This window comes from Bubalus bubalis, chromosome 12 (genome assembly GCF_019923935.1).
Source record: "Bubalus bubalis isolate 160015118507 breed Murrah chromosome 12, NDDB_SH_1, whole genome shotgun sequence".
NCBI classification, from domain to species: domain Eukaryota; kingdom Metazoa; phylum Chordata; class Mammalia; order Artiodactyla; family Bovidae; genus Bubalus; species Bubalus bubalis.
Genome location: NC_059168.1, coordinates 18,695,265 through 18,720,492, shown reverse-complemented (window position 1 = coordinate 18,720,492; position 25,228 = coordinate 18,695,265). Strand labels below are relative to the sequence as shown.

The 25,228-nt window shown below is 40.8% G+C and overlaps 1 protein-coding gene across 3 annotated transcripts in view; it reads right to left on the bottom strand.

Annotated features, from left to right (window-relative positions):
• The window catches only part of CRIM1 (cysteine rich transmembrane BMP regulator 1), a 206,598-nt gene that overhangs the window by 41,834 nt on the left and 139,536 nt on the right, over positions 1 to 25,228 (bottom strand). For all 3 annotated transcript variants that reach the window (XM_006056852.4, XM_006056853.4, XM_006056855.4), the window contains 3 exons: positions 11,689 to 11,817; positions 3,274 to 3,430; positions 449 to 570 (listed from right to left, as the gene is read on the bottom strand). In XM_006056852.4, coding sequence (XP_006056914.3) covers positions 449 to 570; positions 3,274 to 3,430; positions 11,689 to 11,817 — 408 coding nt within the window. The remainder of the gene's footprint in view (positions 1 to 448; positions 571 to 3,273; positions 3,431 to 11,688; positions 11,818 to 25,228) is intronic.

Below are 25,228 nucleotides of genomic sequence, written 5' to 3'. Positions count from 1 at the left end.
AGTGTCTTGACAGGCAGCACTACCCAGTCACCAAAAAATCCCGTTTACAGAGCACAGTTCATGATACGGGAAAGGATCATGAAAAGAATTCATGTAAATATGCCCTCAATTTTGAAAAATGGGAGAAAAAAACCCTTACAAATCCGTGTCTCTCCTTCTGGAAGGCTTTATAACTGAATTTTCCTCCTTTCACTCTACATTCTCTTATGTGCTCAGTCTGTCCAACTCTTTGAGACCCCATGGACTGTAGCCCGCCAGGCTCCTCTATTCACGGGATTTTCTAAAACCAAGTGGGGTGGGCAGTGGGGGCTACAGTCCACGGAGTTGCAAGAGATGGTCCCCTAGAGAGTGATGGTGCTGTCAGAGCGGACAATGACCAGCGAAACTGTTTCACTGACAGGCTGTCTTTTTCTTGGTTTCTGAGGCAAGGGCAGGCACTAGCACTTACCTCTGCACTTGCAGATGAGACAGCCATGACTGTCCTTCTGGAAACCCAGGGAGCAGATCTTACTGCACCGGAGCTCTGGGCATTTCTTACAGCGACAGATGTCACAGCCGTGCTTATTCTTCCTGGGTAATTAAAATTTTGTCAGAGGTCAGAAAATCCAAAAGTCTCAAATGACGCCCGAGTGCTCACCCCCAGGGTCATGGAAGTGGTATTGTCATTAAGCAGAATGATTTGACCTTTTTCTCTCACGACCCCCTGGAGTGATGAGTAATTAGCTCCCTGGGGCAATGACCACCATCCACCCATGGCCAAGGGTTAGAACTGCCCAAGCACTGAGGTGTCTCTAGGATATGACTATCAGAATCTCAATGACATGACTGTTGATTTGATTAGGAAAAGTGGTACCAAGTACAAAAAAAGATGAATGTGGAACTCCATGAATAAGAAGGTGAAGGACATATGGCTGGTCAATGTTGGAGGCCAGCATTAAAGGCAGAAGTCCTCCTTTTGTTAGGGTCACTGCCTTCCTCACATGACCACATTCTCTTAAGAAATTTCAGATACCAGTAAACATTTTATTGAGATATCTATAGAATCTTGTAGTAGACAGACAGAGAGCTAAAGGACACACAGACATGAAGAAGAATAAAACATCTGAGAAGTTCTACAGTCAATGTCTGATAATTATTTCATTCATCAATAAAGAATACCAATTGAAAAATGCTCCACCTATGGGGCATGACTGAAGCACAGAGAATAAAGGAAAATGGCTGGATGAATATAAACTAGAATATAAACTAGAGTGCCTAAATTTTGTGATCAGGAAGATGATAATAAATATGTGCTTATTAAAATATCACCATAGTTCAAGTGGACCAAAAAATTCTTAGCAACGATTTCTTGTTTTCTCTAAAAGGAGAATGGTTTTCTCTAAAAGGAGAATGATCTTCTCTGTTACAAAAGGCATTCATCTGCTCTCCTCTTCGTTCTGTTCACTATCTGCAGCTCCAGGTCCTCTCTTAGACTTAACACCTCCTCCACACGCTTTCCCCTAGCTGGGCTTCCTGGGCAGCAGAGAAGGAGGAGTTAAGTCTAGCTACGTTTAAGTTTCATCCCAGGGAGCCCTAAGTGGCAACAGTGGCCCTCAACTAAAAACAAACAAATAAATAAACCCTGTTTTTTCTTATGTTGGACAAATTAAGAGATTCTGAAAGAAGACAGCCCTGTGGGAAACGTTGGTATAGAACTGCCCAAGTGACAAACTACAATCTGCTAAGTGGAACGAGAACTAACACCAGGGTTTACATATTTACGTCAATATAATGAAAACAATGAATTAAATGAATGGTTCATACTCATGTCATGGACTGTGCCATTTCTGAGCCCTAACAAGTCTTTAATGGATTTGTTTGTACATTCATTTATTCACCCGTCCATTCCCTCTCTCCACCCCCCTCCCTCGTGTAAGCATTTGCTGCATAAACACAGTAATGATCCACTCAGTAGGTGTACATGAGCATTAACCTAATACTCCCAACGTGGTGTCTGGCCAAGATTTCTCCTTCAGAGGCTGTCCTTGAAACACATGTGCTAGCCATTCATTTGCCTACAGCACTCAACTTGGTCCTCCTTGAATGTGTTTAATGACAGGAATATCAAGTGGAATCTACAATCCTCTAAGAGATTCCTCTCCAAAACGAAGTTTGGACTTGAGTGCAGCCTGCGTTCTGAACTGTTATAATGCTGTAGCAAAAGGTTGTAGGTACTATTATGATAATAATCCTTTATTCTGCATTAGCAATTAAGCTAAGAAATAACTCTACTTTTATTAGTATTGCATTCACATTTTAGGATTAAGAATAATGATGATTTACTAGTTAACTTGGGGAATTTTAAAAGAATAATGTCTCCAACTTAATTATCCAATTAAAATTAAGGTTCCCCTCTCCCTGTTAAACATGAATTTCCAGGGAGAATAATAAAAACAATGCCTGTAAGATGCTGGGCAAGAGATGATGGCTCCAAGTCCCTTATACTACCAGGATTATATAAACATATCATATTGGAAAGGGAGACAGACTAAAACGGAAGGAACCAAGGCAGGAATGAGAAAGAAAAATTCTGAAAGGCTATTTTTAAGGAACCAATTTGACACATGCAGAAGGAGATGCTAAGACAGACAGTAAAGTAACAAATGTGAAATATCTATTTTCCCCCGAGAATAATCTGAATGTTCATGGGGTTTGAGTCAATCAAGAATATTTGAAAATTTAAGTCATAATTCTTATCTCCAAGGAAATTCATAAAATCTACTGCTAATGAAAAAAAAAGCATAGGGTAAACTGTAGACAAGCATCAAGGTAAGATAGGGAGGCAGGTAAGGATGCTCCATATTGCAAATCAGCAGCTTGACAGCTACTGATTCATCCTAAGGTATGGATTGAATAGGTTATCACAAAACAGTTGCTGGGACAGCTGTGCAAAGTCAAAGGGCTTACCTCTCTGGGACCTCATGAGAGGTCCACTCCCTTTGGCAGTGTCCAAAGGTCCTGCGTATGAGGAGATTTCACCCAACAGGCCCAAAGGGCAGTGTCATAACAAGGCTCTGGCCCGTCTTCCAAAAGAGTAAAACCTGATTCCTATCCTTGGACATACCTCCTCTCCCCACTTTCCGATTCCTCTAACAAAACAAGCCTAGATACTTTGGACTTCAGTACGTCACTGATTTGTTCACAAACACACAAAAACAGCCTCCAAAAATAGGTAACACACTTTGTCAAGTTACAGACAACCGAGAAGAGCTCTTCTGATTGAGAAATACGTACAGGTATCCGAACGGACAATGCTTTTCGCAGGCTGTGGGTCTGCACTTCCGGGGGCGCGGGCGGCACTGACAGGCGTCACAGCCGTAGGCGTCGGTTAGGAAGCCGAAGGGGCAGTTCAAGGCGCAGCCTCGCCTGAGGCCCGTGCAGAGCTCCTCCCCTGTGAAGACACGCGGACAGCACGTTTCTTCCAAAGAGGAAGGGACCAGAACACACCCGACGCTTCAGCGCCTTCCCTGATCTTCCAGTCTTCCACAGATGTGAAGTTCTCAGTTCCACCAGAGCATCAGCAATGGTTAAAAACGTGCCATTTCACGTTTATCATGGTTATCGGAATGTAGCTTCACGTTTTGGTACTAATATACAGAATAAAGCTCAACTTTATTGACGATACTCAATAAAGTTTCTTTATTTAATTTGTTCTTATCGGTCACTTCAAACCACTGATTACTATTTATTATTCAAATGTGAGAACTGGAAGCTTACACCTCAAATTTCATTATGCATTTTGTTCCTACTGCATGCCCATGAGAAGCACATTCACATATGTTTACTTTTAAGAGTTTTAAATGTTACTGTATAATACTGTGTACTATATGGGGCATAAAGGACTGCTTACCTTTTCCTTAAGAGGTATATTTCTAATAACTAATACAAAGTGAAATAATCAGTGTTTCAATTAGATACTTTTCCCCCATTGCTGAAAAATATTCAGCTATTTAGATATACTTGGCTAATTGACAAAAAATGTACGTGCCAAAGAAATATCTAGATTAATGTTTATCCACTATTTGAAATGTTCAAACTGTCCCGTTGGCAGAACCTGGAGTGATGGCTAGCTGTCCTCTGAGTCAGTCATAACTTAATGTAGAAGAGGGGAAAAGAGGGAAGACGAGATGGTGGCTGGCACAAGAAACTTCTATTAGCTTAACGGAAATCTTCTAAAGAAATTTAAAAGGTATGACACAGGGATTACAAGAGTAACATAAGCAATAAAAATGTTAAGGTAAATAAGAAAAGCATGCTTGGTGATGTAACTAAAGAAAGTTGATGTCTGTCTAAATTAAATGCAGAATTTGAAAGATAATCAAATTTAAAGAAGCAGATATGATGATGGCAAAAGTGCGGCCATGTTTCATCAGTGTTCTGTGTGGACGGTAAAATGGGAAGCAGGGACTACTTTTGTTGGATAAATGCATTTATGTGGATATCCTCTGAGCATAAACATTGTAAATAACGTCCATGTTATTGGGAAAAACAGAACACACGTCGCTTCCACACACAAATCCTTTAATCTAAATTTAAACCTTGCTGCTGCTTAGTCGCTTCAATCGTGTCTGACTTGTGTGACCCTATGGACTGCAGTCCGCCAGGCTCCTCTGTCCGTGGGATTCTCTAGGCAAGAGAAAGAGAGTGGGTTGCCATGCCCTCCTCCAGCGGATAGTACCGACCCAGGGATCGAACCAGGGTCTCCTGCATTGCAGGCAGATTCTTTACCACTGAGCCACCAGGGAAGCCCCTGAATTTAAACCTTAACTACAATTACATAGGTGAAATGGGTTCATGTTTTACATAAATATTTTAAGATAGCATCTTTGTGAATCTTAGCTGGCAACACTTGATGTTTAATATGCTATCTTTTAAAAAGGATAATGTGATTTATGGCTTAATTTTCTAGTTTGTCATCTTCATAAACCTTTCATTACACGTATTTAATGTAACCTCAGGGGTCTGTATCACACAGTGAAGCAACTGATTACGAATGTGCATCCTTAAAAGCAATATTCCAAATGGCTCATTTAAAATTTTATAATTATATGACTTGAAAGGTCATCATTGCTTCCCCATTATTACAGGGATGACGAAGGAGGGAGAAGACTTTCATAGCCATACTTCTTTCTCTGACGCCAAAATCTAAGTTGTGAATCCATTTTTTTTTTATTTGCAGAAATTTTAAGTCTTGACATCAAGTACATTATGTTGGGAATTAAAAACACCCTGAGAACATCCCTGGGGACTGAATTCCTTGAAACCCTGAGTTTGAGCACCTCTGTGCTTTCATTTTTCTGGTGGTCCTGTAAAGACAAGGAGTTTTCCCATAGATCTTAAATTTATAGGGTTGGCCAAAAAATTTGTTCAGGTTTAACCGGAAAGACCTGAACAAACTTTCTGGCTAACCCAGTAGAATGGGCTTTCATCCTTAATAAAAGCTGTTGCATCAACTAAGCTTAAAAATTTTGAAAGAAACTAAGTTTGTCTTTACCTCTGCTTTGCAGTAGAAGGGAACTTCAAGAAAGGCTGCTACGTTTAAACAGAAATACAGGACATTCATGGTCTTCAAACTGGCTGTGACTTCTTGAGCAGGTTGACACTGTGCTGCCCTGACTTGGGATAGCTCATCAGCCTGCTATCTTATTTCCCTCCCCAGAAGAAGGGAGCTCTAGGGCAGGGACCCACTTATAGTCCAGGTGCTATCATGGTGTTCACCATGGAGCGAGCACTCAGCAAGTACTTGTAAAGGAATGAATCCGTCAAAATTCTTGCTATTTACTCCTCCACTCTCATCAAGACTGACATGCTCATAGAAAATAATGGGAGGAAAAAACAGTATCAAAAAACTTTAACGATACTGGAACTTGCTGCTGCTGCTAAGTCGCTTCAGTCATGTCCGACTCTGCGCGACCCCATAGACGGCAGCCTACCAGGCTCCCCCGTCCCTGTGATTCTCCAGGCAAGAACACTGGAGTGGGTTGCCATTTCCTTCTCCAATGGAAGAAAGTGAAAAGAGAAAGTGAAGTCGCTCAGTCATTTCTGACTCTTCGTGACCCCATGGACTGCAGCCTACCAGGCTCCTCCGTCCATGGGATTTTCCAGGCAAGAGTCCTGGAGTGGGATGCCATTCTAAATGTCTCCAAATATCTAACTCAGAAATAGGGAACATTCAAGATTTCAAAGTATTCCTAGATCCATGTATCAAATTATGAACTTTTCTTCAGAGAAGTATAACTTAAAGGCAAACATTTTACAAGAAGAGTAGAACAGATACACTAGAAACATCTTATTTATAGATAGGTAGGGTTTATAGGTTTGTTTCAAAAGCTTCAGCAGAAAGAATGGTGAAAGTGCAAGTGAAGTTGCTCAGTCGTGTCTGACTCTTTGTGACCCCATGGACTATAGCCCACCAGGCTCCTCCATCCATGGAATTTTCCAGGCAAGAGTACTGGAGTGGGTTGCCATTTCCTTCTCCAGGGGATCTTCCTGACCTAGGGATTGAACCCCGGTCTCCCGCATTGTAGGCAGACGCTTTTACTGTCTGAGCCACCAGGGAAACCTTTATGTTTATAATTTTTCAATGGTATGACTTCACTGTGATCCAAAAATGACTTCCAATCCAGAGGGGAAAATTTCCATTGAAGAGAAGTGATAAATAATGGCGAAGTACAGAGCCTGTATGATATGGCTGGTTGACAGCAGCTATGCAGTAAACTTTGTTTATTTGGGAGAAAAAAAGATGCTTTTGCTCCCAGGGGCACAGCGTGGCCCCAGCTGTGGGGAGCACGGTTTGTACTTTGCTTTAAGGGAGCACCACGGGGGCTGCACACAGAACAGTGTGATGGCGCCCCCAGAACTGCACTGCGCTTCTCCCCGCAGGGCTTCACGCTCTGGGGCTCTGGCAGTTCCCGCCCATCTGCAAGCAGCTACGGACACTGCAGACAGAGCTCCCAAGGCTGCTAAATTAAGAAGTGTAACCCTGCAAACAGTGGTCCCAATTTTGCCCCTGATAAGAGTTTGTTCAGAGTAACAATGACATGAAAACAGGAGCCTGCCTCTGTGCATTTGATGCTGCAAGCTTCTTTAGATGCTTGCTTCAGATATATATTTCATGAAAACTCTGAAAGCTTTTTCTCTTCCTGCTACTATTAGTTTTCTATGTCTGCATTAGTTTCTAGCTAAAAGCTTTTATTAATCCCTAGAATTACAAAATGTTAAAAACTGGAAGAGAAGTTACAAATAATTTGATGAAATCCACTTGATTTTAAAATGTAAATAAGATGCTAAAAGATCGACACCATTTAATTCATATGGATGTCATTTACTATATACAGTACCTATAGTAAGCGGAAGTGCATAATGTATGATGGCAAACATTTTGGTTAAAGTAATGCTACTAACAGCTTGGTATCTATAAAGTTATTTTTAGTAGCTCATCCAAATGATTTTGATTTTGACCTCTGTTTCTATTGCGCATTCTTAAACATTTTCCACCATGTTTCTTTTCTTTATTCTAAATATGTCTTTGAAAAAATGAGTCAGGGACAGTTTAAATTGTCTGTATGCTTCTGATACATTACTTTGCTTGAGAGTGTTATAAGAAATGTTATTTGTTACAGGTTAAAAAAGCAAAGTTACAACATGTTCAAATAAAATCATCCTTTGTCATATACCTTTCAGGTTATTTTTAAAGATTTTTTTTTTTTTTTTTGATGTGAACCATTTTTTGGAGTCCTTGTTGACTTGGTTACAATATTGCTTCTGTTTTATCTTTTTGGTTTTTTGACCCTGAGGTATTTGGGATCTCGGCTCCCTGACCAGGGGTTGAACCTGCAACCCCCTGCATTGGAAGGTTCACTGGACCACCAGGAAGTCCCTCTATGTTCTTTTTAAGGATGTGTTTCTTCTGGGTTTTGATTTCAATCTTCAGTGACTATCTATGATATGCTTGACTATAATGTAATAGCATTACAACCTAATATCATATAACCAATATTACCAACACATTACCAATAGTCAGGGATAAGGTCCATTTTTATCTTTTTCGTACTCCTAGGGTTTGGCATATAGTAGGCACTCAATAAATGCTAGATGAATGAAAGGAATGAACCAGCAAACAACCAACCAGCCACAGAGGAGAAACAGTCATTTGGTGCTGGTCTTAATTTTAAGAAAGAAATCTTGACACCAGTGGTCTATACATATAGTCTAACTCCTAAGGGAAAACTTGGGTATATAGATGGTTAGAACCAATGCATATGAAACAGACTTCGGTGGGATGCAGAAAAATAAAGTAAAGGAGAGATTTAGACAAAATCTATACTTAACATGTAGCTGCAATGGGCAAAAGAACATATTTAGCCATCCTTCAGTACAAAGGACTTTCATTTTTCTAAAACCAGGTGAAAGAGACTGAGAATATTCAAGGGTTAAAATGAAAAGGCGAAAGGAAAGCTGTTTGCATGTCTGCCCGCAGAGGACAGGCAGAACGCGAGGCAGGCTGGTGTCGGAGCAGAGGAGGGGAAGCTGGGGGCTTTCCACGTCAGCCAGCTCCAGCTGACTCAGAAAAGCATGTTATAAAACAGCTATTGTGCAGAGTAAACAATTACCATATGTCAGGTACTAAAGCTAGCTTTGCATTCATTAATTAGTTGTCCTCAAAATAACCCATTAATTTGGTATTATTACCTGCCCTGTATAGATGCAGACATACAGGCTCTGGGAAATAAAGCAACCTACCCAATCACCCAGAGACAAGTCAGTCTGATGCCAGAGGCTTGGTGGGGAGTTGGGTCCATACAATCACAAGAATCTGACAACTGAGGATGTGGCAGTTTGGTTTAATTTGACTCACCTATCAAAAGGTGTCAGGATTGCTAATGGCAGGGGATGACAGCAGGAAGGCTCTATGGCTTTGTCATGTACCTTCCGTGTACTTCTGCTTGTTTGATGCAGACAAAACGACAAATTCCAGTTGACACAAAATGCAACGGTCTCCTGTACTTATTTTCTCCTACGTGTTAATGAAACGAAGGCACAAAGCAAGCAGGACGTGGGGCTGTTCCTTTGACAAAGCCAGGCAGAGCAGAATTCTCCTGATAGTCTCAACTTGCGAAAAGCCAGTCAGATGTTTTTGACTGGCTCCACTGACAACTGAGGGAAATTGCTTCTTTGGATTTAACTTACAAAGGGCTCACTGTGAATCAGCTGGGTGCTTATGTAAGTGTGCCCATGCGGCCACAAGTTCACAACACCAAAGCCCAGGTGAAGACTGTGAGTGGGGTGATTAGGCACAATGAAACATAAATTCTTAGACTTCAAAAAATTCAGGGAAAAATATTAGGTATGCTCCCATGATCAAAATGGGTATATAGCTCAAGAGATACAAGAGAAGGATTAAAATGTAAACTCTTTGTGATACAATCACCAATTATTTTGGGGTCAAAAAACTCAAGCTGACCATTTAAGCCAACAGATACAGTTGCCAAAGCAGGTGCCTAGTGAACTTGGCCTTCCACAGGGAGATAAAGAAGGCAGATAGGTGTATAATAGGGACCTGCCCTCCTCTGAACAGAAACAAGTGTAGGAAGGCAGACAGTCCCTGATTGGTGGAGGCTTATGGGAAATTTAGAGGTAGGAACAACCATCATCACAGTAGTTTGATAATCTCCCTTGCAGCACTAACTCCATCTGGCAGACAGTATGATGGTAACAAGTAACTGAAAAAACTGAATTATGCAACTTCTACTGAGAATCTGTTTTCATCAAAAATATCCTTACAAAAAACAGCATTGAACAATTAAGGAGAAGAGGAACACACAGTCCAAGAACACTGATAAATCAGAAGGTGATCATCTCTCTACATTAATTGATTCCAACTCTCTGAACCTAGGGTAATTATACCTAGAGGCTCACAGAGAACCTGCTGATTATAGAAGCACTGTCCGTATTTGGAGACATCAGAGAGAAAAGAAAGAGAGTTCAGAAAACTAAAGAGGCCAACTGTCGATTCAAAAGGGACAAAGGACTCTAACACTACAGAAACTAAGCTTGACATTGACAACTGAAAATTCTGCAGAATGAACGTTTAAACGTGGGATTTTCGACATTTAGGAAAGAAACCAAAGACTACCCAGAGGCAGAACGGTGAAAGTGAGTCGCTCAGTCGTGTCCGACTCTTTGTGACCCCGTGGACTACGCAGTCCATGGAATTCTCTAGGCCAGAATACTGGAGTGGGTAGCCGTTCCCTTCTCCAGGGTACCTTCCCAACCCAGGGATCAAACCCAGGTCTCCCGCACTGCAGGCGGATTCTTCACCAGCTGAGCCACCAGGCAGTATAGGTTTGTGAAAAACAATCCACACCCTACCAACTTCGTCACGTTTAAAGTAGGGTTTCCAGCAAAGAAATGTTGCAAATAGAATGTATTTTGATCTTAGATAAGGTACAGGCCAAGAGTTTCAAGATTTCCTTGTGGAGATGGAGCTGTTGTGATGTTAGCTGAGTAACTCCAAAGAAAAAGTGAAGATTGTGTTCAAAGTCATTTCGCAGGCAGGTCTTTGGTGCTAACAGGGCCCTGTCCTTGGTTCTGTACAATTTATTTTAGGGCAGTGATTTAGATGAGGACATGTAAGTTATGCTCATTTAATATAAACTGAGAGACACAGATAAAGTATGAGATCATATCATCAAGATTCAAAAATTTCCCAACTAGCTCGTAAATGGTTGAAAATGCTCAGGGTAATTTCTTGTTCAATCCAACCCTGCATTTATGTCATTAAAAAAAAAATCAAATGTCCAAGTACAGAACAGATGAGAACCACCTAATAGCAGCTAATGCAAAAAGCACCAACTGGTTCTAGATCCTTATAAACTCAGTGTTAGCTAATAGTGTATAATCCAAAGAGCTAACAACCACTTAGGCCACACAATAGCAGGGCAGTGATCAGACCAAATTCTGGAGTATTCTGTTTGTTTCCAGGCCATACATTTATATAAAAACCATGATATATTTTTAAGTGTATCAAAAGATGGAAAGACCCAACAGAATTCTAGAAACTGTGTCACCTGGAGAATGACTAAAAATGTTTATTCTGGTAGAAGATTTAGAGCAATTCAAAATCGTTTTAAACATGAAGGGCAATTTCCCCCCCCCGCCCCCCAGGAAGAAATGCAATATACCCTATCTTATTTCAGAGATCATGGTGGAGACATGATTGGAATCTACATGGAGAAGAGTTGGGGTCAACGAAGGGGAGCGCATTCTAAAGATTATGGTGCCCACGTGTGGAATGTAACACTTCTGTGTGAGTGACCTCCTTGTCACTGGATGACCCAGACAAGGATGGTACTGAGAGCGTCCGGAGTGTTTGGAATCATGTGCCCCAGAGCTCCCAAGGCTGCACCCACGAAGCAGCTGGACAATAAGGAGTATCCTGATGTATAATGAAATGAAGGCGAAAAGCAGAATAAAGGACAGCTCTTTTTCTGCAACTGACTGTGTGTTTACATTAAGTACACTTTTTTCCCCTCTTTCAGGTTGCTAAGGCAATGACATGAACAGGAATGAAAAGGATATTCAATCACATAATGTGCTTTGACAATATCATATTAGGCTCTGAAAAAACACAGGCTTCCATGTACTCACTGTTTTTGCACTGACAGGTTCGACAACCATTGTGATCGAGTTTGAAACCATAAATGCAGTCCTTCTCTGTCAGGGTACAGTTTGATAACTCCCCACATGCAGGTGGATCAATTGTGATGTAGGTTGGTTCTAATAACAGAGAGAGAGAAAAAAAAAATCAGAGAAACATATGATTACCTCTTAAATGTTATTCAGTCTTTGAAATCCCACACTATGGTAAGTTATAGGAAAAAAACCTAATCAATAATTTTCATCAGATCCTAAACTTTTATACCTTCATAATGTTGTTAACCCCTGAAAAAGAAATATTTTTATTTAGATTTTTGAAAATCTGACCCTCTAGCTCTTTTTTTTTTTAATTTTATTTTTAAACTTTACAAAATTGTATTAGTTATGCCAAATATCATAATGAATCCGCCACAGGTATACATGTGTTCCCCATCCTGAACCCTCCTCCCTCCTCCCTCCCCATACCATCCCTCTGGGTCGTCCCAGTGCACCAGCCCCAAGCATCCAGTATCGTGCATCGAACCCGGACTGGCAACTCGTTTCATACATATTTTACATGTTTCAATGCCATTCTCCCAAATCTTCCCACCCTCTCCCTCTCCCACAGAGTCCATAAGACTGTTCTATACATCAGTGTCTCTTTTGCTGTCTCGTACACAGGGTTATTGTTACCATCTTTCTAAACTCCATATATATGCGTTAGTATACTGTATTGGTGTTTTTCTTTTGTTTGAGCAATTTATACATTGGGTACCTTCTACAGAAAGCAGGCAAGAAAGGTTAAAATGAATGTAAACTTTTAACTGTTTTTCTATCTCCTCCTGATGTTTTCTGAGTTTTTTAAATAATAATCAGGACACAGAGAGTCAATTCTCTTGCTCTCCATTTTGCAATACTTCTGATATCTATTTGAGTTTGTTTTTTTTCCCAAGTTACTAAATTAGAGATGTTTCTGAGACTTTAAAACATCTGGATTTCTTTGATCTGTTATGTGACACTCTCTCAATTATTATAGATGACAGAGCAGATAACATCAGCTATAGGAGCTTATACTCAGGGCCCAGGGCATATGGGAGTGGGAGTGAGACACACGCATTCCGGAGGAAGAGAGAGCAACCATCCTGGGATGAGATGCACAGAAAAAACCAAGGCCAGAGGCGATCTTTCCCTGCTGTGTTAATAATGAAGGATTGCTCTGGGTGATAACAGTAATCACACACTTATATATACAGTGTATTACATATCTACATAATGTTCAAGGTGCTCTTCATAAATGCCTTCTCATTTTAGATCACAGTCCAATGAGATGGATGTTATCATTATCCCTATTTTAACTGATGAGGAAATCTAGCATCCTGACTTGCCCAAGGTCATGGAGTTAGTAAGTGGTGGATCCCAGATTCAAATCCAGGTGTTTTGGCTGTCGGGTCACACGCTCAGCTTCTGTGTGATACAAAGCACCTTACAAGGGTACCTGTTTGGCGGTGACTGATAATGGACAGTTTATACAACCTCAGTCCATGGCAAGAGTGCCGTCCAAGGGAACAGGGACAATGACATATTTACGTGGCCTCTTTTCAACCCAAAGATGCTATGAACTTCTTCAGAGTAAGCCAGTTTTCACAATATCTTTGGGAAGTGCTAAATACAGAATGTCTCTAACCTATGTTTTCACAAATGGAAAATATGAGGTGCAGAGAGGGTAAGTGGCTTATCTAAGTTTACATAGCAACCCAGTAGCAGGCTGTGAATAGAACAGAACAGAGGTTCCTGACCTCCTGTCCAACAGTCTATCCATTAGTCCACACTGTCTTCTCAAGTTTCATCTCCAGTTACCATGGAAGAGAGACCAAAAATAAGTGTTTTAGCTGCCACTGCTAAGATCAAGAGTTCTACGTTTTTATCCACCTGCTAAAAGAGGCCAGTGATTCAACTCTTCACAGGTGGTGAGCAACTAGGGCTTTATTAAAGAGATGCTTTCATCAGCATTCTCCCACAAAAATACGTATGAAGACGGTATAGCACATTCTCTATTTTTATTACAGTGCAGTTGAAGAACATCTCCCTGAAATTTTTATCTAAGTTCCGCTGTTATAAAACTTCTAATTGTCTTCAATGACTTAAAGTATCTGTTTTGACATATAAATATCAAAAAGTGGTTTAATTTTCAGGCAAGTTTTAAGAATGAGTGGATTAAATACAGTAGTGTTGCTTTCCTCTCTTCTCTTAAAGTTTACTGTTAAACATTGTTGACCAGTTGCTTTATGTATCTATGTCGCCCCTCTATCTGTCTACGTCGCCCCTTGTGGCATGTGGTGATCTTTGTCCCATGACTAGGGATTGAACCTGTGCCCCTGCAAGAGGAACACAGATTTCTTAACCACTGGACCACCAGGGAAGTCCCACATCTTCAGTTTTTAAACCTACAGGCTTTGCTTTATCACTAGTCTTCCTACCCATCCAAGATAACTCTGTATCAGCCTTTAGCCATAAGACTGCTGAGGTTTTGTCAAAATTATTCTAACCACAAATATAAGATAGAGCAGGGGACCAGGATCACATCTGAGTAAACCACATCACAGACAATCCCATCAAAAGAGGAATTAGGCCTACATTCCAGAGAGTTAAGGATCAGGGGTGGCTTCTAAACTCTTTGGCTAGCGCTTCAGTGAATGGCTTATGGGTAAGAAATGTCTTGGGCACATCCACACAGACCCAAAGCTTGTATTCTTTACTGATATTTAAGTTTATGAGAAACTTCTGCCTTCAGAAAGTGTATGATGGAAAAATGTATACCTGGGCAGATGACACCGACACTGAAAATGCAGAATAATCCCAGGGCAGTATGGGATTGTACTTTCAATGAGTTTTAGGGATTTGTTAAGAAACATGGTGATGTACGTGTGTATCACTGGTGATGTGCATCTTATTTTTGGTCCATGTCCTGACTAATGGATGAGATGAGGATTGTGATCTGTGGCTAGAAAGTAAAAGAAAAAAACAAAACAAAACAAAAACCGTGGCATTAAGGATCAGAACCACAACACTGACTCACAGTCCCACACTTTATCCAATGGCTGCACCTGCTAGGTAGTCAGGTCCCAGGTGCATATCAAGCACACATTTCTCCAGTACAGGAAATACATTCAACATGCCTCCCTATAACATTCAGGGTAACAACTTCAGCTTAGTTTACCAAATGAGAAAAAAAAAAAAAAAAAAAAAAAAGCATAGAAGGGCTATTTAAGTAGGTGCTGGTTCCACAATGCTGCATTGTAAATATTTTAGGCAAAACAAGTCCTACTGAGTGTCTTCCAGGTTTTGACAATGTGGCAGAATGTAAAGAAGCAAAACATGATTTTGTGCCTCTAAAATCAATATTTCCCCATTCATCAGTGATGTTCATCAGAGGGAAGAAACTGTGAAGCACAGAACTCTCAAATTCTGACTCCCTCAACATTTACTATTAAAACACAGAAAAACTCAACAAAACCATTTATTCAACAGAACTTATTTACTCTAAAACTATTCAACTGCCCCTCAACAGATTAGGCTGAACACAACACTCACTGTGATATGTTAAATATAGACAGATGTCTAAATTATTTTTAAGAAGCGTTTTAACACTAGTCATTTCATTTTATTACATTAAACAAATAATTACTGTTTTTGCTTTCGAATACAAAGTGGAACAAATTTCAAAAGCCTTATGAGGGTGGAGGTGCACGTTTTTGGGGTACTTACTGCTGCTGTCCTTTGTCACCGGAGTAACTGCTGATTTGTAACACACACACACATGCCCGCTTCCCTGGTGGCTCAAATGGTAAAGAATTTGCCTGCAATGCGGGAGACTGGGGTTCAGTCTCTGGGTTGGGAAGATGCCCTGGAGAAGAGAATGGCTAACCATTCCAGGATTCTTTCCTGGAGAATTCCATGGACAGAGGAGCCTGACAGGCTACAGTCCAGGGGATTGCAAAGAGTTGGACATGACAGAGTGACTAACACTTTCATTAGATGCATACAGGTAACTAGCTGTCTCCCAACATTTTATCTAAATTCAAACATTACGATCTAGTCCCTTTCGGCATCCTCTCAACAATCTAGTGCTGTTTCCCACCATGTGAGGCCATCTCTATTTCAGAATTCCATAAGAACAATATTACAACAGAAACATGCAACTATAAATTGTCCAGCAGAATGCTGACATTATCATAAATGAATCTGAGTCTGCTTTCAGTCCAGTATATTAATATGTAATCTCAGAATTGGTCTTATTACTAACATCAGGGTTAGTGTTTTGAGAATGAAGTGCTACAAAGCTACTGAAACCCAATTTCTTATTCTGCATAATGAACTCTGAAATGAGACATATTTGATACCATCCTGAACTAGAGTATTTCAAATCAACATCTGAAACATGTACAGTCCTTGGAGAATAACCAAGAGCTGGTTAGACTTTTTGTATAGTTTTGATACAAGGAAGTTCTTGGTGGGGGAAGAAGTAAGTTTGAAGAATCTAGAATCATGTTATCATGGTACGATTGTTTCTAATCCAAGTAAACAAAGGAGCTTGAGGAAACATCTGTTGGGCTTATTAGAGCATCTGAAACTTGTGTATTGGGAATTGTTATTTCCTGGGTAGCTCAGTAGGTAAAGAATCCTCCTGCAATGCAGGAGACCCTGGTTCGATCCCTGTTTGATATCCTGGAGAAGGGATAGGCTATCCACTCCAGTATTCTCACCTGGAGAATCCCCATGGACAGAGGAACCTGGTGGGCTGTAGTCCATGGGGTTGGAAAGAGTCAGACACAATTGAGCAACAAAGCACACAACACTCTTTCTTTAATCTATGAAGCAGTGCTCTGAATATGGAAGATATCCGGATGGGGTGTGGCCTGAAGACCAGATGAATCTCATTTAAATCCTATCTTTCTGTGCTCTTAGATGGTCGTTGTTGTTGTTGTTTAGTCACTCAGTCCTGTCCGACTCTTTGTAACCCCACAGACTGCTGCATGCCTGGCTTCCCTGTCCTTCACCATCTCCCTGAGTTTGTTTAAACTCATGTCCATTGAGTCAGTGATGCCATCCAACCATGGGGGTAAAATACTGACATGAAATGCCAGAGAGCAGATGCCTTTCTAGAAGGATGATGGTGATGCCGTGTCCTTGGAGGGTATCAGTTGAACAAAGACTAAGACTTTTGGAGACATTAATGCATCTGTCTGTTGTGGGAAGCAAATAAAATAGTGTTCCTTTAAATTGGTTGGGCAGAGATGTCTTTAGTGGGCCTCTTTCAGAGGCAAGAAATGCTCTTAGATCTCCTTATTTAGGAGAATGGGAAAAAGCTCGCACAAAGATGGATTTGGCAAGAGGAAATTCAATCAAGTACTGCTTACAGGATCACCCTGAAATTCCATCTCATCTTGTATTGAATCAGCTGAGGAATTAAAGAAATACCTTAAAGTCCTCCAAAGGAAGAAGGCTTGAAACAGCAGGAATTCATTGTCTTTGGCTACAACTATTTCTAAAGGGAACCCTGGAACCGCTTCTTTGTGGAGAAGAACTCTAGAAATATTTTCTGAGCCTAGAAGCAATAAAGAACAAAAATGGGTGTTTGTTATGTCTATATCCGTTTGCTGTTTCCTACCTTGCATCTGAGTGGGAATCTCTACTTTCCTTGACCTGTCCTTTTCCTGAATGATTTTTAAAGACTTTCCAGGTACCTATACCTAACACTGTCGAGAAGAGCTATTTTTCACAAGAACTCTTGGGACTGTGTCAGGAGTGCAGATGTTCAGCTACCAATTCTTATCCCAAGTTTCAGAAAACAAAATTCTGGAAAAAAAATTATTATAGCATGCAGTAACATAAGCAAACACATATCGGGTCTTCATTTTATAGATTATTAAAATTTCCTTCACATTCTAGGAAGTCCAACAAACCTCTTATCAGTAAAAACATTTCCAGGAAAATAATCACATTTTTCAAGACTTAGCCACAGACACTGAGCTTCTGAAGAATGCCACCAACATTCTGCACTGAAGTTCAGGTATTTCCTAGAAGCAATTTAATCCACTCAATAAGGATATTAAGGCACTATGATTGCAATGAATTTGGTTAAGGGTATAAAGTTGAAATAAAATTATTATTTTTAACTCCAAGGCCACAGCACTAGACCAGAAAGTAACATACATTTCACTATTCAGGAGGTATAAATGTGTTAAGCAAATCTAAGCTCTAAACTTTCTTGCTTCTTATTTTAAGGAAAAAGTTCCAAAAAGAGGAAAGGGAATTAAGTTGAAACTCCAATCCAACCTTTTAAGGTCTTGATTTAAAGTTTTAATACCAGTCTTATCATCATCATATTGGATAGTTCAACATGTTTGGAATGACAACAGAACAAAAGGGAATGTATTTTGACTACCAGTTAATTAAAAATGTGCAATAATAATGTGAATTTGCTCTGGAACAATGTATATAATCACTGGTCTTTAAATTTCACATAGATATAGCTTAAGTGAAAATGTTCACAGATTCTTTTAACTTGGTGTCTAAATTGTGTTACTCCACTGAGCGCCTGGTTTTGAATAAACACAAGGTTCTTCTCATTACCTTGATTACTACGAGCTGTTTATCTTGCAAATAATACTAATTATCTCCATTGAGAAATGTGGGAAGCACTCTTTCTGATTAGCAACCCTGGGAAGGCTGACAGCCCATTAGTAGCTCTTGAGGATGGGTGGGTAACCCTGGAAAAATACACTCGTGTAAAGCATACAGAGCCAGTGTGCTTAGGACTGTCTGCAGTACTGACTCTATTAGGAAGATAAAAGTTAGCTCAGGCTCCAGATCCCAACTGTCTCCAGGTGTGCTGATCCCTCCCTGAGGTGTGTTCCGGGCGAGCGGCAGGCCTGGAAGGCCTGGCATGGGAAGCAGCTGCCTAACAGCATCCTGCTGCTGCTGCTAAGTCGCGTCAGTCGCTCAGACTCTGTGTGACCCCATAGACGGCAGCCCACCAGGCTCCCCCTGTCCCTGGGATTTTCCAGGCAAGAACACTGGAGTGGGCTGCCATTTCCTTCTCCAATTACCAGCATCCTAGATTCCTACAAATCCATACAAGTGCACACACGCATACACAGACAGACACACACCAAGAAAAGTCTTCCTGGGAAAAATCTCACTATAGGTAGGGTAGTTCTCTATGGCAGATATGTTCCTATATATTTTTTTATGAGTTAACTTTCATATGGAAGTGATAAGATAAACAAAGCTAATTCTTATCTGTCTCATTACTTCTCCTCTGAGGATTTACTAATGATTTGCTTACCTTATGGAGCTCTTCCATATCAATACACAAGCCTGCTTATTTGATTATGGGAGACAAAGATGACTAATGATGTTGTCTTTTCAGACCTAATTCAGGCATTTTGTTCCCTAAGATTTTCTGCCAGGGTGTGGTGGGGGTGGTGGTGGTGGCTTGACTTGGTTAAGCCATGTGAACATCTAATAAATGGGAAAATTCCAAAGCTTCACTTGGTTTATATGGCCATATATATCAGTCCTCCTCATAGTCCACCAATTACTGGTAGCCTGTCTGGGCTCATAAAACTGGAGATAAAGCTGGCCAAGTCAGAACCGAAGGAGCTGTTTACAACAGCTAATCTGTTTTACTGTGTCGTCATATGTCATTCTCTTACCACAGTTGCTTTTCAAATGTGACCATAACTAGTCAGAAAACCATTCAAATAAATCAGCAAATTGTCAACATAACTGCAGCCTGGGAAGAGGTATAATAAAGGTGAAATATTTCCAAATGAAGTTAGAGGGGAAAACTCTATTAATCTGGACGATGAAAGAAAAAAAAAAAAGCCAAAAAACTGAGGATACAAAAATTCCCTAATCTGGAAGTGGGAATTTCCATGGGGTATGAGTGTGTATTTAAGAAAGTCTCATTAAGTCATGGAAAAAAATCTCCTACAGTTGGAGTTTTCAAATTCTTTCAGCCACCACACACTTAGTTATCCTTTTTTCCTTTGTATATATTTCTCATAACAACACCTACATCCTTGTAATTTCTAAAGTACTTATCTCAGAGCAGTTTCTTTATTTTAAAAATGAATGGTGTGAAAATGTTCCCAAGACTTGTATTATTTTATGGGCAGATAGGAAAGCATTATATTTACTTTAGGCCTATTTATTAACTCTGTATTCTTTTTCCAAGGAATCTTGGCTGTCAGTCATGTTTTTCTTCCTTTACCAATCTCATATTTAATAGGAAAAGACAGTACTATGATTATGTGATTATTAAAACACCACAAAAAGTAAAAAAAAAAACCTCTAATTGAGAATGGGATATCTTTTTCTAGGAATTCAGCTTGAGAGAACTCACAAAATGATTGGATTCCAAGAATAATCTTTTATACTTGTCTTATATATATTTTTACTGTTCATTTTCATGGAGACTATATCTTGGTAAGTTTTAACTGGAAAAAAAAGTGCCACATTTATAAGTACATGTGTATATGTGTGTCTGTACATTTTAATAGCTATATTGAGCTGGGAGGGGGTGTCAGATGGGTCAGAATTCTGGTATCTCACCCCAATCCTCTAGGAAATAGCTGAGGTCCAGGGGGGAAGGATCTTGCCATTAAGGGCAATGGTTTATTCAGTGTTTACAACTTCAGCATTTAACACAGTGCTTGGTCCACTGGAGTGCTTAATCAGTGAACAAAGAGGACAAAAAGACATCTGACAACTGAAAGTCGGGACACATGTTCTGAGAAAGAGCCCTATTCAATATTGTCCTCTACCGGCTGAATCTCTCATTTCCTAACTTTTGTCTTAGGATCCTCATCATGGCAGGATCTCTTGCACATAGTAGATACTCAATAAATGAGCTCCACTGAAGTAGCAAGCTAGATCAGAAGTCTGCTGTCAACCCAACACACTAATAACAATGAAAACTAAATGCACATCCCCAAACCCAAACAGTCCTAAACGAGATACTCAGTAGCCTATGAGTATCTTAAGCATCTTAAGCCTATGAGTATTTAAGCCTATGAAATGCTTAAATTATGATCTGCACCTTTGACCTAACAAGGCCCAATAGTACACAGAACACTGTAGAAGGCCTGCCTTCAAAATGCTGAACATAAAACTTGACACCCCAAATTTCACTCATCTGGGGAATTCACTCTGTGATGACCTCATTCCTTGATGGTGCCAAATGAATAAAGTGTTATTAACATAGTCTCAAAAATAGCTGGGCACTCGCTCAACCCTGCGGCTCATTTCATCCTGCATGAAGGACAGGCGCTCGTGCTGAAGGCTCAGCCAATCTGCCTCCTGATTAAGAATAGTTGGGCAGGAATTAGAGGGAGATAAGGGAAGTGGGCAGGTCAGGATGCACAAGTGTTGAGGATAGTATCTCAGTGCTGGGCACACTCAGTGGAGACTTGAGCATCACTGCCCAGGGCCTTCAGCCTGGCAGGTGTGAATGAGGCTGGGCCCGTGGCAAGCATGAGGATAAAGACATCTGGGGAGACAACTCAGCACTTGCAGGGGGTGGGGAAAGACGCTTCCCCAAGTGGGAGAGGCAGGAACCTACTTGGGGGAGCAGGCTTTCCAAGAGGTCTAAAGGCAAGGTCAAAATTCCAGATGGAGGTTCAGGAAAAGAACCCAGATCAAAGGTAGGTCACAAAAGGTCAAAATAACAGCAACTGGGTCTCAGCAATGAGAACGGAGCCAGGAGCAAAAAGGTTTTGAATTTGAGCCACGGCAATCAAGTACTTTCATGTTCACTGACTTCTTTTCCTCTTCTTCTCCCTCCCCAAAGACATGGGCTTGGGGTTAGAAGGCTCAGCGTGAGTCTGTGTTCATTCATTATCTTACATGTGATGACGAACCTCTCTGGACTTCTATTAAGTAGGAATTTTCCCTATTTCTACCTCACAAGATCATTATAAGACCGCAGTAAGATCATAAAGAAGGGACAATTCTGTAAACTCAAAGGGTGACAAAAATATTACCTGTTGCTATAATTATTGTTGAAATGACTATCCAGCCGGCTCAGAGTCAGAAATGGTCTCAGATGATGGCTCAGTAGATGAATTACGAGCCCTTTTGCAGGCCTCAAATGTTCAGCTGATAAATGGTCTGACAACTGGCTTGGCATTCTGAACACTGTCTATTGTAACTTAAGCATCATTTCTATCTCCACTGATAACATGAAAAGCATCTGGGTCGTGGGTGGGTCCATGACATCCTTTCATATGGTCTGGTAAGCTTTGGAGCGTGTTAGTGACCAGCCACTGGCGCCTTTCACATTTGCTGAGCTGCAGTCTGAACATCATTGTTTCGACTTTTGACTGTGTCCATGGTGTCTCGAAGAGAAGAGAAATCTCTTCATAATCAGCTTATCCAGTGTGAGCTGAAACAATGCTCCTGTGTGCCTGGCTGACCCCGCACTTCCTCTCTCATGATGGGGGCCTTGCTGGATCTTCGGGGATGAGGGCAAATTCATCAGAGGACAATGTATACTGTTTTGGTATAGCTTTGCCAGTAGTCCTGCCGTTCTCAAGTTGAAAGAGGGTATGGAAGTCCCAACTCTAAAAAATGTCTTTGATCAGCGAATTTTAGTTTTAGTAAGTCAGTGATATGAAACATATCAATATTAAGAGATAAACCAACCAGTACTTTCTTAATAATAGTTGGGGGGGAGGTAGTTGTGTTTCAAATAATAATGTTCTCAGTGTCTGTCACAGCAAAATGTGGAACACCCCTACTGAATTCCTATGGCGTAAAATCTCCCTGGGATCTTTTAAAACTTGGTTCCCAAAAAGCACGAGACTCATAGTTTCGAAAAGATCTAAGCTTGCTGTCCTCTCTTAACATGCAAGGCCTGAGGCTAGCCCCAGCTGACAGTTTATTATCTCTGAATATTTTTTTAGTTATTTTTATAGTTTCACTAACAAAATAGACATCCCTGAGTTGCTTTAAATGTAAGCTGATTTTCAGGGCAATAGCTTTCCAATGTGGGGCTTCCCTGGTGGCTCAGATGATGGAGAATCTGCCTGCAATGCAGGAGACCTGGGTTCGATCTTTGGTTAGGACGATCCCCTAGAGAAGGGGATGGCTACTCATTCCAGTATTCTTGCCTGGAGAATTCCATGGACAGAGAAGTCTGGTGGGCTACAGTCCACGGTGTCACAAAGAGTTGGACATGACTGAGTGACTAACACATATAACTTTCCAGTTAAGGTAAAAGAGAATATTATTTCGTGTCTTCCTACAGATACCCAAACTATGGGTGGCAGGACCATAGTGCAAGGTGTGGGCACAGGCGATGGTGGGCACCAAGCACACAAACAAGCATTAAATCTACTCTGCCGGATCCCAAAGCAGACCCAAGGCAGTCTCAAATTATATCACAGATCACAGTTTAATTGCTATGTTGTGTTAGACTCTTTTGTGACCCTATGGACTGTAGCCCTCCAGGCTCCTCTGTCCATGGGATTCCCTGGGCAAGAATACTGGAGTGGGTTTCCATTTCCTTCTCCAGGGAATCTTTCCGACCCAGGGATCAAACCATGTCTCCTGCACTGGCAGGCAGGTTCTTTACCACTAAGCCACCAGGGAAACCTATATCATATATGTATACGTAATTAAAAGTAAGAAAACGAAGACCAAGGTAACTTTTAAGTAGAAAGAAGACACTGCAGCCAGGGATGAAGTCCTGAGCACGTGCTGTGAGGTCCTGCCTGGCTGAGGAGGTGGCTTACAGACTTAACGCTCAGTCTGTTCTAGCAGCCAAGGTGAAAATTCAAACCCAGAGCACTACATGACTCTCAGGGTCCCCCTGTTGGTCTTAGAAGGTTCTTGGGGATTCATAGTCTTGGTTCATGATGCTGCAAAGTAAAAGCATTTGGTTTTTTATTTGAATCGAATCTTATTTTTGACTCACAGCAAATATTAAATTCTGTTGTCTCCAGTGGTCTGAACGCCTAAACCGGGCTCTGTTTCAGGCAAGTGTGTTAAATCCAGCTAATCTCTTACATATGAAAATAAAATTCACTTGATTGGTAAACAGGCATCTTGTAAATATACATGGCAAGTGAAAATTTAAATTTGGTCAAACTGCTAATAATTCAGGGAGAAGGCAATGGCACCCCACTCCAGTACTCTTGCCTGGAAAATCCCATGGATGGAGGAGCCTTGTAGGCTGCAGTCCGTGGGGTCACTAAGAGTCAGACATGACTGAGCGACTTCACTTTCACTTTCCACTTTCATGCACTGGAGAAGGAAATGGCAACCCACTCCAGTGTTCTTGCCTGGAGAATCCTATGGATGGAGAAGCCTGGTAGGCTGCAGTCCATGGGGTCGCACAGAGTCAGACATGACTGAAGCGACTTAGCAGCAGCAGCAGCTAATAATTCAAATCAAATTGAAAAATGTATCATGTGCAATGCATCACCATCCTCTCATGTGTTTCTAATAAATTTCAAAAAAGTACTAATGGTTCCTTATTGCTTATCTCATATCAAACTTGGATCAAACTGATGGTTATGACCTCTTGATCAAGATCTGATGTTGCCAAGACCCCTGTTAACAGCTGTCCCAGTCTGCACAATGATGGAGGGTGAGCATGTCAGGAGTCTCAAAAGGAGAGGGTGACAGGTGGCTGTGATCCAGCTCCCTGTCACCTCAGCAACCACCTGTGACGGGAGATCCATCAATGGGCAAGGGATGGTCTTTGACAGACAGCTTCATTCCTTTCGTCTGCCCTGTTATTTTATAGCAACACTGCAGCAGATATTTTATCCTCAACAATCAGACAGACACAGCACAGAAAATACTTCAATAGGGTCTCTATAAACAGTTCACTGGGTAGCTCACCATCTCTAACCCTCACGTATTAAAAGATGGAAATCACTTTGCTCATTTTAAGGTTAAGACTATACCATGAGACAGTTTAAAATGGCACAATACCTATAGGGAATTAGTCTAATAATTTATTTGAAAATAAGTCTGAATGGAGCTCTTGCAATCCCACAAAAAGTTGAATATAATAGATCACCATTTAAATATATGCCTCTAGCCCCCAGAAGTCATATAAATACTATGTGGTAAGTGGATTGATTCTTTTTTCCAATAAACACACCAGGAATTGTACTTACAAATAAGTGTTATTGATAAAAATGCTCACTTTTGGGGGTTATATGATTGTACTAAAATGCTGCTCATGCTAAAACTCTATTTGAAATTTCTCTTCGGAGTTGCTGCCAGAGGAGATTACTATGTCATAGAAGACAGAGTGCTTCTATTTTACCGTCACTTTTCGCTTCCTCTGAACAGTTTTACCCAGCTAGATTACCCAGCCTTTCCATCAGGCTTAGGTGTGAATGTCTTTGACTATTTCTAAGGGCCTAATAAAACCTCTGAGGTCAGGGGTTTACAAAGCTAAAGATGCTCAAAAGGATGTGTTGCAAGCTGTAACGTCAGTTTCAACAGAGAAGCACCCCAAATACTCTGA